Source organism: Bidens hawaiensis, unplaced genomic scaffold (genome assembly GCF_021521415.1).
Source record: "Bidens hawaiensis isolate Kalapana, Puna unplaced genomic scaffold, B.hawaiensis_p1.1 tig00008759_1, whole genome shotgun sequence".
NCBI lineage: Eukaryota > Viridiplantae > Streptophyta > Magnoliopsida > Asterales > Asteraceae > Bidens > Bidens hawaiensis.
In genome coordinates this window covers 101838-118775 of record NW_027491631.1, presented here as the reverse complement: position 1 = coordinate 118775, position 16938 = coordinate 101838, and the positions used below count along the sequence as shown (strand labels likewise).

The 16938-nt window shown below is 40.7% G+C and overlaps 1 protein-coding gene across 1 annotated transcript; it reads left to right on the top strand.

Annotated features, from left to right (window-relative positions):
- The first annotated feature begins 214 nt into the window (after positions 1 to 214).
- LOC143529851 (malate synthase, glyoxysomal-like) lies at positions 215 to 4649 on the top strand. Its single transcript, XM_077025556.1, has 4 exons — positions 215 to 712; positions 1655 to 1980; positions 3012 to 3342; positions 3989 to 4649. Exons 1-4 carry the CDS (start codon positions 314 to 316, stop codon positions 4643 to 4645), a joined length of 1713 nt encoding a protein of 570 aa, XP_076881671.1. The 5' UTR covers positions 215 to 313; the 3' UTR covers positions 4646 to 4649.
- Positions 4650 to 16938: the final 12289 nt, after the last annotated feature.

Below are 16938 nucleotides of genomic sequence, written 5' to 3'. Positions count from 1 at the left end.
CTAGAAAAACATTAAAAAGATATCTGATTTTAGAAATACATGTGTTTTTTATATATTCCTTTCTATTATTAGGATTGAAGTAATCATTATATACTATCCAACTCAAGGCCCAAACTTCAAAACTCCCCAAAACCCGAAACGATTTGATCGCCCATACCATAACCTTATCAACATCCAACGTCACATTTTTATCGTCTTACACACATAATTCTATCCCATGCACCGAAACATTTCCTTTATAAACTTATAATATGCCAACTCATAACACCACCAATAATAATAAAATACAACACTCATATTCTACACGATAAAAATGTCATCAAGTCTAGGATACTATGGTGACACCGCCCCGGAAAAGATCCCTGGCGGTGTCAATGGGTACGATGTCCCAGAGGGTGTGGACATCAGGGGAAGATATGATCAAGAGTTTGCGAAAATACTAACAAAGGATGCTTTAATGTTTGTGGCTGATTTGCAAAGAGAGCTTAGGGGTCATGTTAAGTATGCAATGGAGTGTAGGAAGGAGGCTAAGATGAGGTATAACTCGGGTGGGTTACCGGGTTTTGATCCGGCTACGAGGAGTGTGAGAGAAGGGGATTGGGTGTGTGCCGAGGTGCCGCCGGCCGTGGCGGACCGGAGGGTGGAGATAACCGGTCCGGTTGAGAGGAAGATGATTATTAATGCACTTAATTCTGGTGCTAAGGTTTTCATGGTGAGTCATTTCGTTATGTTACTTCATATAAATAAATAATCATAATTTTACACACTACTGCTTAAACTAGTAACAAAACCTGTCATGCACATATGTGAATTTGATCTGTATCGATTATATTCTTTATGTTAATTATAAGTATACAAAGAATAAATAAGTAAATACTTATAATAGTATTCTCTCTTTTATATATTTTTCTGATATTTTTCTGAATGGCTAACAAAAACAAAATTTTATTAAAAACACACCATACAACCAACCTGGCCGGGTCTAGCAAGACACTAGTCCGAGGACCAAGATACACCCAACAAAACCACAACGGAACATTTACAAAACATGGCTAGTTATAATTTGAACCTATACTGCAATCCCTCCAAGACAAGCTGGACCCACCCGACCTACTCTTAACCCAAAAATATCCGAGTGCTTTTATGTCCCCACCACAGGATCCACCGTAACCGCCATGCCATTAAACACTTTGTCATTTTATACCTTCCATAAGCATCACATCAACACCATACAAACCACGTGGAACTTCACCTTTTGTTTTGAACTCTTTATAAATTTATATTCAAAACTCTGCCTTTCTTTTCATATATTATGATAAAAAAAATAATTTCAAAACGATGTTTTATATATTATGATAAACAGAATAATTTCAAAACGATGTTTTATATATTTTTGACCAAAAGAATATATTAAAAATGATGTGTAGTCGGTTGTTGAAGTTAACCTAGGCGGTGTAACTATCCATTGGCGGTCGGCCCAATCAGGTTGCGACACAAGAACTAAACAAAGAGACTTTTAACAATATATAATTACTTTTAGTCATTTTTACTATGAAAATAACTAAATAAGAACTGGTTTTTGTTTTATTTCAACCAACATCTTTTGTACATTTCTTGTAATTAAATACGAAATATTTATAAATGAAATTTATAGGCTGATTTTGAGGATGCACTATCACCAACATGGGAGAACCTAATGAGGGGACAAGTGAACTTAAAGGATGCTGTTAATGGCACAATAAGCTTCCAAGACAAAGCTAGAAACAGGACGTACAAGCTCAATGATCAGACTGCTAAGCTCTTTGTTCGACCCCGAGGCTGGCACCTACCCGAATCGCATATCTTCATTGATGGTGAACCCGCGATCGGATGCCTAGTTGATTTCGGGCTTTACTTCCATCATAATCATGCTGCTTTCCGTAAGACACAAGGACAAGGATATGGTCCATTTTTCTACCTTCCTAAAATGGAGAATTCTAGGTAATCTTATCTTAACACGGTGCCTAAAATGTATATAGTATATCTACTCTTTATTGGGCAGGTTAACCGATTGAGTGGTTTCTATAGGAAAAATTACCAAAATGTATATTTAACTGGTTAAAGGGAAAAAAATTGTTTATTTAGCTCTCAATCTCGTTGACCCGTGCATTTTTTTAATTATTCATCGTTGAGATTTTCAACTGGTAAGATTGTCATGAGTCATGAAACTATCTTGTCGACGATATTTTTGTTCTTTTTTTTTTAATTCTTTGGAGCCGGCCGGATTTTATAGGTGTCTGGCGAGTTTTATTTTGGTTTCCGACGGACTTCTTTTTTTGTCTTTCGACAAGATTTCTTTTATCTTCTGACGATATTTTTGACTTCCGATAATTTTATGACTTCCGATGAGATTTTTTGGCTTTCGACAAGAGTTTTTGGACAAGTAGCAGAATCTTGTTAAAAATGTCGTCGGTTAATAATTAAAAAGTGTAAGGGTCAACACAATTGTTAAATGAACACTTTTTATTTTAATCGGTCAAATAGACCTTTTAGGTATTTTCTCTTATAAAAAGTTAAAAACCTAAAAAAAATTAGCATGCAGATAACCGTGTAAGGTATTCAAATGATAGACACTAGCATTTTTGTCACAGAAGTAAATAAATTAAAAAAAAAGTCGGGAAAACCCGTTTTATCTTTAAACACAAGTGGGCCTGCTGACATGTTTGGATCCAATAGTTATGGGTCTTTAAACACAACAAGTGTTACATACTTACATCTTTTTATAAGTTTTGTTATTATCTAGCTCATTTGCACTTTAAAATTAAATAAATAATTACGGTAGAAAAGGTTAATAAAAATGAAATTGATCATACAACATAGTCTGGTCAAAGTATTCCCAGTTAAGACAAATATAGTCTTAACCGATGGTCTAAACACAAAAAGTCGCCCTTCCAAAAAAAAAATTAACCTTTTTTTTCCTACTTATGTATTGTAACAATGTTATGTAACGTGTGCAAATGATGTTTGTGTAGGGAAGCGAGGATATGGAACAATGTATTCGCACGGGCTGAGAAAATGGCGGGCATAGAGAAAGGTAGCATCAGGGCCACGGTTTTGATCGAGACATTGCCAGCCGTGTTTCAAATGGATGAGATTTTGTATGAGTTAAGGGACCATTCGGTTGGTTTGAACTGCGGAAGATGGGACTACATATTCAGCTATGTCAAGACGTTCCAGGCTCACCATGACCGTTTGTTACCAGACCGCGTCCTGGTCGGTATGGGCCAACACTTCATGAGAAGCTACTCTGATCTTCTCATCAGGACATGCCATAGGCGCGGCGTGCACGCAATGGGAGGAATGGTATGCCATTTTTATATGTGGGCTTTCGGGTCTTATAAAGTACCCGAATTGTGATATGCTTTTGATTACAAGTGGTGTGCGTGGTGCTGTTCGGTGCTGTTTTGAGATAAAACCAAACCGAAAACCAAAACTTCGGTTTTTGGAATTTTAAAACCGTTCGGTTGGGATTTGGTTTTTGGGTTTTTGTTTAGGTTTTGGTATAGTTTCATTCTTTTTGGCTTTTGTCATTTGAGCTTGAAAATTTTTCGGCCGAAAAGAAAGTATACCGAAAATAATGAATTTCGGTACAAATAATTTTGTTAATTGTTAACTAACTAATAGATTAATTATTATGCATTTGGTCAAAAATATTTGAGTCACGTATTTATTAAATTCTTATAAATGACTTAAAATAAAAACTAAAAAAATAAAAATATAGAAATTCGGTTTGGTTCGGTGTTTTTGGTTTTTATTAGATGAAAAACCAATACCGACTGTGAGTTCGGTTTTTACAAATACATAAAACCAAATAGTCGGTTTTTGTCTCGGTTCAAGTTTTTTGGGTTTGAATTTTTCGGATCGGTTTTTTCGGTTTCTTGCACACCCCTAACGAGCGGGTTGGATAACGGATAAAAATGGATTCTGAACAATGTTCTTTAAATAACAGGCTGCTCAGATTCCAATTAGGGACGACGCCGCAGCAAACGAAGCCGCACTCGAGCTAGTAAAGAAAGACAAGCTACGCGAGGTACGGGCCGGGCACGATGGGACATGGGCCGCACACCCCGGCCTAATCCCACCCATCATGGAAGTCTTCAACGCGAACATGGGCGACAAACCAAACCTCATCAAAACCATGAAACGCGACGACGCAGCAACCATAACCGAAGAAGACCTCTTACAAATACCTAGAGGGGTTAGAACAATGGAAGGCCTAAGACTAAACACACGGGTCGGGATCCAGTACCTAGCAGCCTGGCTCACGGGTACAGGGTCCGTCCCGCTGTATAACCTCATGGAGGACGCGGCCACGGCTGAAATCAGCCGTGTCCAGAACTGGCAGTGGTTGAAGTACGGGGTCGAGTTGGATGGTGATGGGCTCGGTGTGCGCGTGAGCACCGAGCTGTTTGGGAAAGTGGTTGAGGAAGAAATGGGGCGAATCGAACGCGAAGTGGGACCGAAAAGGTTTAAGAGTGGAATGTATAAGGAAGCATGCAAGATCTTTACTCGGCAGTGTACTGCTCCTGTGCTTGATGATTTTCTGACACTAAATGCTTACAATCATATTGTGGTTCATCATCCCACAGGATCATCAAGGCTCTAATTAAAGTAGAGTTCAATGGTTTCTATATTAATATGTTAAGGTTTTAATTTGTTGGAACATTAATATTGTGTTTGGTTTTTAGTGTGATATCGTGCATGCCATGGCTGGCTTATTTTATCTAAATAATCGAACGTTGTCTCAGTGTTTGTAATATTGTTTTATGAATGCAATCGTCTTTGCTTTGTTGTGTTATTAATTAGTAGAGTATGACCCCGTCCGTTTTTAAGTGTCATGGTTTAAAAAACATAAAGTTCAAGATAGATTGAATGATTACTTTTTGGGCTTACCAAATGACAATAATGTCTCTAGAATTGGGTCCATTAATAATGTTAATAAATGCTAGTTGTGTGTATCTAAGGGTATATTTAGAAATTGGTTAATAAATTTTGAAAGTGAACATTTGTAATGGGACAAATAAAAAAGAAAGTATAGACACTTTTTTATGAGACTTAGGCCATTCGTAATGGGCGATATGAAGAGGCGAATTTTGGGGGGGGGCACCGCCCCCGGAGCGATTTTGGGGCAATAAGGGGCGGAGGCGGGGAGAAATTGTCGCCGGAAGGGGGGAAAAGAATATTATTATTTTATGCATATTTGTGTGTTACACACACACACACATATATATATATATATATATATATATATATATATATATAAGAGTGTTTAAATAAAAAACAATTATTTTGTGAGAAGTGTGAGAATGCTTTAAAATAAAGCAAACCACCTAAATAGGAAACTATACCATGAAAATAGGAAACTATACGATTTTTAGAAACTACTAATCTCAACCGCTAGATCCTAGATCCAAGGGTCTAGATCTCTTCTTATGTTTCTCACAAAATTATTGTTTTTTACATTAATCCTACTCTATATATATATATATAAAAGTATTTGTAGCCCCTACACCATTACACCCTAAAAACAAATTCATATCTCTTGCTGACTGAACGCCACATGTCACAATTCGTCTCAGTTTATAGCCCCTCCACTACGCATAGCCTTATGAAGTATTTGTTAACATTAATAAATGATAAGTTCATCTATATGTTTGCATTATAGATAATTAGATAATAAAGGTTTTGTAAACGTACTTGACTTTACGTGCTTTATTGTTGAAAAGTATCTTTTAACAGTTACAGTTGTAGCTGTCAAAAGTCAAAACTAATGCTAACTTTGATAATCGAAGGCAACATATATAGATGTCTTCTTGTTTCAACCGCTTTGGTCGGAGATAAACTTTTAATTTAGCAAAATTTGTATCCTTAACTTACGATGAACAATGCAAGTTAGAATTCAAGCATAAATGTTTCCCCACCAATATAATCATATGATAAAGCACACTCATGACTCATCCGGATTAACTATGACATGTCAACGTTAGAGAGAGTCGTGCAGACTAAGTTATTGTCACACCCTCAAAATCCACTAACGGAGTTTTACCGTCAGAGGGTGTGAACTGGCAGGATCGGAATCATCAGTTATAATCAAACCATAAAAACGTTTAAATGCAAATAAGTGCGGAAGCGTAAAAACCTTAATTCAAAAGCTGCGTCACGCAGGACGACTTAAAACCAAAGATAACTGTTAAAAATAAGTTTGCAGAATAAAAGTGTTTTCATTTAATGCATGCTCCTAAACCGCGCGCCCGCCTCGGCTACCTGAGAATAACATACTAAAAGTGTCAACACAAGGTTGGTGAGTTCACAAGTTATATAAGATAAATCGTTTAGCGTTCTGCGTAACCTCGTTACGGCGTTTCAGTGTTGCGTAACCACGTTACGGCGTTTAAGTGTTGCGTAACCACGTTACGGCGTTTAAGTGTGTAACCACGTTACAGCGTTTAAGTGTGTAACCACGTTACAGCGTTTAAGTGTGTAACCACGTTACAGCGTTTAAGTGTTTTGCATTACCAGATAGTGTTATGTCAAATTATATATCGATAGGTAGCTAATCTATACAACAAGTATCGCTAAGTGGTTCGCGACCGAAGCTGACTGTTTATCAAGTGCCCGTCACCAGGTCCTCCAGACCATGGTAAGTGTTAGCCAAAATTTACACCCACTCAACCTCCAGTTGAGCTTAGCGTCGGGTGGGGTTTGTCAAACCCAGTAGTACTACCCAAAAGTGACTCGCTATTCCAAATATTAACCGGTCCGATGTGTGGGACTTCAAATGTTACGTATGCCGCTTAGCCTTTACAAGTGATATATAATTTATAACAAAATCTTTCATATGCGTTTATCTCAGAAAATATGTTTATCGGAGTATGTTATCTCCCCCAAGTGAAAAACGTTTGAAAACAGTTTAAGAGTGGGGTAAGTGAACTCACTGTTTGCGAAGAATATCCGATCTAGATCACCGAGTGATGCGCGTCGTAGAAAACTCTCTAGCGTTCTAAAATAACAAAGAGATTTTCTAAGTATCGGAATGTTTAACGAGTCTCTAGACTCGGCACATAATACCTATGCACGTAACATGTTTCGTGTTTCGTTTGTGAATCGTGTGTGACTTAAACAAGTAAAATTGTGATACGATACATGAGTGAGCAATTACTTTCGTGTCACGTATTAATAACATACTTATTAGCAATTATTCCCGTAGGGGCATTTTGGTCAACAAACAAAGACTAACTAACCATTATTCCCCATAAGGGCAATTTGGTCAATTCATGGCAATCAACTAGCAACTATTCCCCGCAAGGGTATTTTGGTCAAAATACAACAATTATATAAAAACTATCATATTTCATGCATTCCTATACAACTCAGCAGCTAGTTTCGTTATGACAGAATTTCTACTTGAAAGATTGCACTAGTTTACCGATTATAACGTCTCAATTAATTTACCAAAAATTACCACAGGAGCATACATATCTTAGGTTTCCAGAACATCTTTTATCTTATTTTTATTCCATATAGATTGTTCATAATGATCAAAACATTACAGCTAACTTATATCAGTCAGATTCATGCACATCAGAATGTTATTTGCAATTCCCGTTAAACGAAAAATCCAATAAATGCAAGACCACTTGGGTTTGGTTCCTAACTCAGTGAGTCAACCTCCAGAAGTGGAACCAACCCAATTGGTCTCGTAGTTCATGAGATATAACATTTACAACATAACCTAACAGCAGGTCTAACAGCTCAGCTTTGCATCACGTTTTTGTAAAATCATAAAAGTATACTTCCACTTATCCAAAAATTACGAATTTATACTTCATAGAAACTAGACTCAACCTAGTTTACTGCAGTACCCACAATCTCAATCAATTTTCACGTTTACACTTCGTTACAGTCAGTTAAACATCGTATATACGTTCTGTCCAGAATCTGTTCACATCAAAACTCATCATAATAACAATCTATGAACTATCATGCATCCATATAACCCTCTAGACACTATAACTACTATCCATGCATATCAATCACACCATACATACAAGATTAGGGTTTGTGTTTTAATTCAAATCAAGAACAACAATCAATCATGTATCAATATCAATCTAGTTATCAATCTATTATCCAACTAACAAGAATCATAACAATCACATACATACAAGATCGGCCGATTTAGGGTTTTCACACAACCCATCAAACATCAAAATTAAACAACAAAGAGGTAAGAGATGATCAAGTATACCTTCCTAGCACCTAGTTCTTGGATTAATCTCTTGATTTGATGTGTATATGTGTGTGATGGTGGACGGCAGCCGTGGGTCAAGAGAGGGAGAGAGAGCCGATCGGTGGTGTTGTAGGTTTAGAATAATAGGTTAGGGTTTGTTTATTAGTGATATATTTATAAACAAACAAGTTGCACTCTAGTCCTTCTACTTTCAAGTGTTGTTTTTCTAGAACATTCTATCCTAACTTGCACATAATCATGACAATAATATAACACATAATCCTAACACATAGTTATCACATCATTAGTGTTTTAGTGTGCTTCGTTTATTCCTCAATCGTTTGCGTTTCGGTGCAAATCCCGAAAGACTACTACACATGTAGTAAGTGTTAAGCGTCATTTAAACCCTAGTTTAAATGTAATGAAGTATGCGTTATAGATTCAACGATCTTAAAGTTTGAATTAACGGAGTTGAGTTAACGAGGTTAACCTGAAATTGACGATTGTCACATCATTCCCATGTTAAAGAATTTTCGTCCCGAAAATTTGAGTCAAGTCGTGATGAGAGCCTGAAAAAGTAAGAAAGATTTTCAGTTTGTCATATCATCCCCTAGTAGAAAGAAATTTCGTCCCGAAATTTAGTTCATACCTCCGGTGATGTTTGACGGTTTGCCGGGTTTCGCGGTTTTCGGTGTTTGGTTAGCCCTTCAAAAAGGTGAGGATACTTTTTCATCATGTGATCCTCGCGTTCCCATGTGAACTCCGGTCCACGTCTCGAGTTCCAACGAACCTTAACAATTGGAATTTTGCTGTGTTTGAGCGTTTGGGTTTCCCAATCCAAAACCTCGACTGGTTCCTCAATGAACCGTAACTGTTCATTAACTTGTAGTTCCTCCAAAGGGACTACTTGGGTTTCATCAGATAGGCATTTCTTCAAATTTGATACGTGGAATACATCGTGTACGCCACTGAGTTCTGTTGGTAGGTCCAGTCGGTACGCCACCGGACCAATGCGCTCAGTTATCCGGTACGGACCAACATATCGTGGGTTGAGTTTGTTTCGCTTACCAAAGCGAACCACACCCTTCCAGGGTGAGACTTTGAGTAACACTCGATCGTTTACTTGAAATTCGAGAGGTTTTCGGCGCTTGTCGGCGTAACTCTTTTGGCGATCTCGTGCTGCTGCCATGCGATTTCGGATTTGAACAATCTTTTCCGAGGTTTCGAGTACCAGTTCCGGACCAGTGATTTGGCTATCACCCACCTCTGCCCAGCAGAGTGGTGATCGACACTTCCGTCCGTACAGCGCTTCAAACGGCGCTACCTTAATACTTGTGTGGTAGCTGTTATTATACGAAAACTCTACCAAGGGTAAGTGGGGTTCCCAACTTTTTCCGAAATCTAAGACGCATGCACGCAACATATCCTCCAGGGTCTGAATAGTCCGTTCACTTTGCCCATCCGTCTGAGGATGGTATGCGGTACTCATATCGAGACGTGTGCCCAGTGCGCTTTGCAGCGACTTCCAAAAGTGTGAGGTAAAACGAGAATCTCGATCGGAAATGATCGAGACAGACACTCCGTGTCTCGACACTACTTCCTTCATGTAGACACGAGTCAGTCTTTCCATTTTGTCTGTTTCCTTAATCGCTAGGAAGTGCGCCGATTTAGTCAACCGGTCAACGATCACCCAGATGGTATCGCATCCCGTCGGTGTTTTAGGCAAACCCGTAATAAAGTCCATTGAGATGTGTTCCCATTTCCACATTGGGAGTTCCGGTTGTTGCAGTAGACCAGATGGTTTCTGGTATTCTATCTTGACTCTGGCACAAGTCAAGCATTTGCTCACGTAGGTGGCAATGTCGGCTTTCATGTTCGGCCACCAGTAAAGTGCCTTTAAATCATGATACATTTTATCTGAGCCAGGGTGGATAGAATATCGGGACTTATGAGCTTCGTCAATTACTAGAGTTCTCAACTCTCCGTATCGTGGAACCCAAATCCGGTTCTCAAAATATCGGGCCCCGTCCGATCTGGTTTCAAGTTGCTTGTTCATGCCCCGCATGAGTTCCGACAGAAGATTATCATCTTTCAAAGCTTCCAGTTGCGCATCGCGAATCTGATCGGGTAAGCTGGCATGAATCGTGAGTTGCAATGCTCTCACCCGTCTGGGTTTATCTGTTTCCTTTCTGCTGAGGGCGTCGGCCACCACATTGGCCTTGCCAGGGTGGTACTTGATGGCACAATCGTAATCTTTAAGCAGCTCGACCCAACGACGCTGTCGCATGTTCAGCTCCTTCTGATCGTAGATATGTTGGAGACTCTTGTGGTCGGTGTAAATGGTAAACTTGGTACCGTACAAGTAATGCCTCCATATCTTAAGAGCAAACACCACAGCTCCGAGTTCCAAATCATGGGTCGTGTAGTTCTTCTCGTGAACCCGTAGTTGTCTAGAGGCGTAGGCTATAACCTTCTCGAGTTGCATCAGCACACAACCGAGACCTTGTATAGATGCGTCACAGTGTACCTCAAAGTTTTCCGTTCCCTCGGGGAGAGCTAAAATAGGGGCGCTACAAAGCTTGGTTTTCAACAGTTGAAAAGCGGATTCTTGCGCGTCACCCCAGTTGTACTTAGTGCCCTTGTGAGTCAAAGCGGTGAGGGGTTGAGCAATCTTTGAAAATCCCTCGATGAAACGCCGATAGTAGCCGGCCAGTCCTAGGAATTGTCGCACCTCAGTCGGAGTCTTAGGTGCTTCCCAGTTTTTGATGGCCTCTACCTTACCGGGATCGACATGGATACCATTCTCGTTGATCACATGTCCTAAAAAGTGAACCTCGCGAAGCCAGAATTCACATTTCGAGAGTTTAGCATACAGTTGTTCCTTCTTCAGTAGTTCCAGAATTATCCTTAAGTGCTCTTCGTGGTCAGTCTCGTTCTTGGAATAGACGAGAATATCATCGATGAAAACAATCACGAACTTGTCGAGGTACTCCTTGCATACTCGATTCATGAGATCCATAAATACGGCTGGTGCGTTGGTTAGGCCAAAAGGCATAACCGAAAACTCGTAGTGACCATACCGTGTTCTGAAAGCCGTTTTTGAAATATCTTCTTCGCGCACTCTCAGCTGGTGATAACCGGATCGTAGATCGATCTTCGAGTAGTAACTCGATCCCTGAAGCTGGTCAAACAAATCATCAATTCGGGGTAAAGGATAACGGTTCTTGACCGTCATCTTGTTCAACTCCCGGTAGTCGATGCACATTCGGAAAGTCCCGTCTTTCTTTCGGACAAACAAGACAGGGGCTCCCCATGGCGATGAGCTAGGTCGGATAAAACCTTTATCCAACAAATCTTGCAACTGGGTGGACAACTCCTGAAGTTCCGCCGGTGCGAGCCGATACGGGGCTCGTGCTATGGGTGCTGCACCGGGTGTCAACTCGATCTGAAATTCGACTTGACGAATAGGAGGGAGTCCAGGTAAATCCTCCGGGAAAACTTCCGGGAAGTCTCGCACAACCGGTATGTCTTCAATTCGTTTCTCCTCCGCGGGTTTCTCAACAATCTGCGCCAAAATTGCCGGATGACCCTTTCGTAAATACTTCTGCGCCTTCATAAGGGTAATGACGCTGGTGGTCATGCCGCTTCTCTCGCCTCGGACCGAAATGATCTCGCCAGAAGGGGTGGTAATATGGACTATCTTATCATGGCATATAATCTCCGCTCGGTTCTCGGATAACCAGTCCATGCCGACAACGACATCGAAACTACTAAGCGTAAAAGGAATAAGGTCGATGTCAAAGACATGACCTGACAGTTTCAACTTACATCCCGCAAGTATATGAGTTGTTATTACAGTTTTTACCGTTAGCTAATTCAACAGGAAACTTAGCGTCTAACGGGGTTGGAGTAAGGTTTAAAAGTTGGCTAAAGGCCTTTGACACAAAACTCCTATCAGCTCCAGTGTCAAACAAAACAGAAGCAAAACAATCGTTTACAGGGAACTTACCAGACACCACATGCGGATCTCTGCGGGCTTGACCTGATCCAATCACAAACGCTCTTCCTTTGCCATTTCCTCCACCATTACTGCCACTTCCATTGCCCCCATTGTTGTCATTATGTTTCAGCTTGGGGCAATCCTTCCGGAAATGACCTTCCTGTCCACATTCAAAACATCCCTTAGTCGTCATCGGTGGCTTAGGAGCACCCTTCGCCGCAAGGTCTCCTCTACATTCCTTCGCTTGATGACCTATCTTTCCGCATCTTTGACACTTGACACGGTCACATTGACCAACATGATGAAAGTTGCACCTGTTGCACTTTGGATATTTCTCAACATATCCGCTCGAAACCTGCCCGCTACCGTTGTTGTTGTTGTTGTGATTCTGAGTGTTGAAACTCCGAGTAAATTCGGGCTTACGGTAGTGGTGTTGCGGTGGGAGGTTTGAGGATGAAGATCTGGTGTTGTCAAACTTTCTCTTCCCGCTGTTCGGGTTGCTGTTGTTGTTACTGTTGCTGACGTGGTCATTACTCGGGTTGTCACGGGATTTAACAGTCGAACCCCTCGGTGGTAACGCACCCTGGGTCACAGCCTGATCCGTCAGTTTGTGAGCCAAACGGATCGCTTGTTGGATCGTGGCTGGTCTGGAAGACGTCACCATACCCTGAATCTGTGGTGCTAACCCATTAATGTACATCTCTATTCTCTTGCTCGGCGGATCCACCATCCGCGGACACATCACTGCCAACTCGTGCGAACGAGTAGTGTAGCTTTCAATCTCTGAACCCACCATTTTCAACGACCAAAACTCCGACTCTAACTTCGAAATTTCTTCCCTCGGACAGTACTCCTCTCGCATCATGTTTTTGAACTCCTCCCAGTTCATCGCGTTAGCCAGTTCCAATCCAAGGATCTGGACGTTCGAATTCCACCAAGTGAGGGCGGAATCCTCAAGTGTCCCAGCAGCGAATTTGACCCTACTGGCAGGGGGACAATTACACATCTCAAAGGCCGACTCGGCCTTCTCAGCCCAACGCAGGAAGCCTATAGCTCCCTCAGTGCCCTTAAACGTACTGGGCTTGCAGTCTAAGTAGTTCTTGAAGGTACATGCTCCATTCGGACCTCCTGTTTGATTTTGAACGTGTGCAGCTAAAGCGGCAGCAACATGGTCATTCAGCAGAGTTTGGAGTTCAGCTGTAGTCAAGCTGATGTTACCACGTCCTCGACCAGCGTTTCTTCCAGCCATCTAGGTATTATCATCCCGAGATGTCGTCGCCTGAGGACACGTCCGAGTGTGCCTCTGGCTCAGCCGGTTCTTCCTCCGGTTCCTCCTCGGGATTTTCCTCGGTTTCCCCTTCAGGCTCTGCCTCAGGTTCCGCTGCGTTCTGAGCAAGTTGCATCTGTAAGACATCGCAACGCTCTAAAGCTATCTCGGTTCGGGTCCTTGCTACTTGGAGTTGCTCTTGCAAGTCTATCATCTCGGCTTGCATCTTTCTCATGATCTTCATTTGTTGCTCACTAGTCTCTTGCATATCTTTCATTGCCGCTGCCATGCGGGCAATCTCCTCCTTAGTCTCGGTTCCGTCTTTAAACAGTCTGGAAACGTTCTCTCTCGTGTAGCGCATGTAACCCACATCACGCTCCAAACAAGAAACGACAGCTGCGAGAACTCGCTCTACAGGTTCGGTTATGGGTGGTAGGGTGTTGGGATAAGCAGGATGGTTCGGGTGAGGCAACGGGGGAACTTGTTCGCGATAGACCATACGTCTGATCATGTTGGGGTACCATTCCCAGCTAACGTTGTTGTCATACAAGCCTCCGGATAGGCGGTACCTCTTTGGTGCAGGAGCTTCGAGTTCCGGGACTACACGGGGTGGCGAGGCGGTAGGTAACTGAGGTTCCTTCCCGTGAGCATGCGTCATCGAATCGGATGATGATGAGGGTGGCGTCGACATTCCTACAGGTAAGCCGGGTATATGCGCGCGTATGAGTGAAGGAGATAAGGAAATAAGATTTCAAGACTACACAAACCTATGCAGTGCGTATCATTATAACTAATGGGTCGTCGCGGTTATAGTCTAGTATGCATGCAGTTTCTAGTTCGCTATAACCAATGGCTCTGATACCAATCTGTCACACCCTCAAAATCCACTAACGGAGTTTTACCGTCAGAGGGTGTGAACTGGCAGGATCGGAATCATCAGTTATAATCAAACCATAAAAACGTTTAAATGCAAATAAGTGCGGAAGCGTAAAAACCTTAATTCAAAAGCTGCGTCACGCAGGACGACTTAAAACCAAAGATAACTGTTAAAAATAAGTTTGCAGAATAAAAGTGTTTTCATTTAATGCATGCTCCTAAACCGCGCGCCCGCCTCGGCTACCTGAGAATAACATACTAAAAGTGTCAACACAAGGTTGGTGAGTTCACAAGTTATATAAGATAAATCGTTTAGCGTTCTGCGTAACCTCGTTACGGCGTTTCAGTGTTGCGTAACCACGTTACGGCGTTTAAGTGTTGCGTAACCACGTTACGGCGTTTAAGTGTGTAACCACGTTACAGCGTTTAAGTGTGTAACCACGTTACAGCGTTTAAGTGTGTAACCACGTTACAGCGTTTAAGTGTTTTGCATTACCAGATAGTGTTATGTCAAATTATATATCGATAGGTAGCTAATCTATACAACAAGTATCGCTAAGTGGTTCGCGACCGAAGCTGACTGTTTATCAAGTGCCCGTCACCAGGTCCTCCAGACCATGGTAAGTGTTAGCCAAAATTTACACCCACTCAACCTCCAGTTGAGCTTAGCGTCGGGTGGGGTTTGTCAAACCCAGTAGTACTACCCAAAAGTGACTCGCTATTCCAAATATTAACCGGTCCGATGTGTGGGACTTCAAATGTTACGTATGCCGCTTAGCCTTTACAAGTGATATATAATTTATAACAAAATCTTTCATATGCGTTTATCTCAGAAAATATGTTTATCGGAGTATGTTATCTCCCCCAAGTGAAAAACGTTTGAAAACAGTTTAAGAGTGGGGTAAGTGAACTCACTGTTTGCGAAGAATATCCGATCTAGATCACCGAGTGATGCGCGTCGTAGAAAACTCTCTAGCGTTCTAAAATAACAAAGAGATTTTCTAAGTATCGGAATGTTTAACGAGTCTCTAGACTCGGCACATAATACCTATGCACGTAACATGTTTCGTGTTTCGTTTGTGAATCGTTTGTGACTTAAACAAGTAAAATTGTGATACGATACATGAGTGAGCAATTACTTTCGTGTCACGTATTAATAACATACTTATTAGCAATTATTCCCGTAGGGGCATTTTGGTCAACAAACAAAGACTAACTAACCATTATTCCCCATAAGGGCAATTTGGTCAATTCATGGCAATCAACTAGCAACTATTCCCCGCAAGGGTATTTTGGTCAAAATACAACAATTATATAAAAACTATCATATTTCATGCATTCCTATACAACTCAGCAGCTAGTTTCGTTATGACAGAATTTCTACTTGAAAGATTGCACTAGTTTACCGATTATAACGTCTCAATTAATTTACCAAAAATTACCACAGGAGCATACATATCTTAGGTTTCCAGAACATCTTTTATCTTATTTTTATTCCATATAGATTGTTCATAATGATCAAAACATTACAGCTAACTTATATCAGTCAGATTCATGCACATCAGAATGTTATTTGCAATTCCCGTTAAACGAAAAATCCAATAAATGCAAGACCACTTGGGTTTGGTTCCTAACTCAGTGAGTCAACCTCCAGAAGTGGAACCAACCCAATTGGTCTCGTAGTTCATGAGATATAACATTTACAACATAACCTAACAGCAGGTCTAACAGCTCAGCTTTGCATCACGTTTTTGTAAAATCATAAAAGTATACTTCCACTTATCCAAAAATTACGAATTTATACTTCATAGAAACTAGACTCAACCTAGTTTACTGCAGTACCCACAATCTCAATCAATTTTCACGTTTACACTTCGTTACAGTCAGTTAAACATCGTATATACGTTCTGTCCAGAATCTGTTCACATCAAAACTCATCATAATAACAATCTATGAACTATCATGCATCCATATAACCCTCTAGACACTATAACTACTATCCATGCATATCAATCACACCATACATACAAGATTAGGGTTTGTGTTTTAATTCAAATCAAGAACAACAATCAATCATGTATCAATATCAATCTAGTTATCAATCTATTATCCAACTAACAAGAATCATAACAATCACATACATACAAGATCGGCCGATTTAGGGTTTTCACACAACCCATCAAACATCAAAATTAAACAACAAAGAGGTAAGAGATGATCAAGTATACCTTCCTAGCACCTAGTTCTTGGATTAATCTCTTGATTTGATGTGTATATGTGTGTGATGGTGGACGGCAGCCGTGGGTCAAGAGAGGGAGAGAGAGCCGATCGGTGGTGTTGTAGGTTTAGAATAATAGGTTAGGGTTTGTTTATTAGTGATATATTTATAAACAAACAAGTTACACTCTAGTCCTTCTACTTTCAAGTGTTGTTTTTCTAGAACATTCTATCCTAACTTGCACATAATCATGACAATAATATAACACATAATCCTAACACATAGTTATCACATCATTAGTGTTTTAG

Excerpts from the sequence above, each read along its gene's own strand:
- LOC143529851 (XM_077025556.1), top strand. The coding sequence starts at position 314 with ATGTCATCAAGTCTAGGATACTATGGTGACACCGCCCCGGAAAAGATC. Across the intron at positions 1,981-3,011 it reads CCTAAAATGGAGAATTCTAG|GGAAGCGAGGATATGGAACA; the intron begins GTAATCTTATCT and ends ATGTTTGTGTAG. Across the intron at positions 3,343-3,988 it reads TGCACGCAATGGGAGGAATG|GCTGCTCAGATTCCAATTAG; the intron begins GTATGCCATTTT and ends TTTAAATAACAG.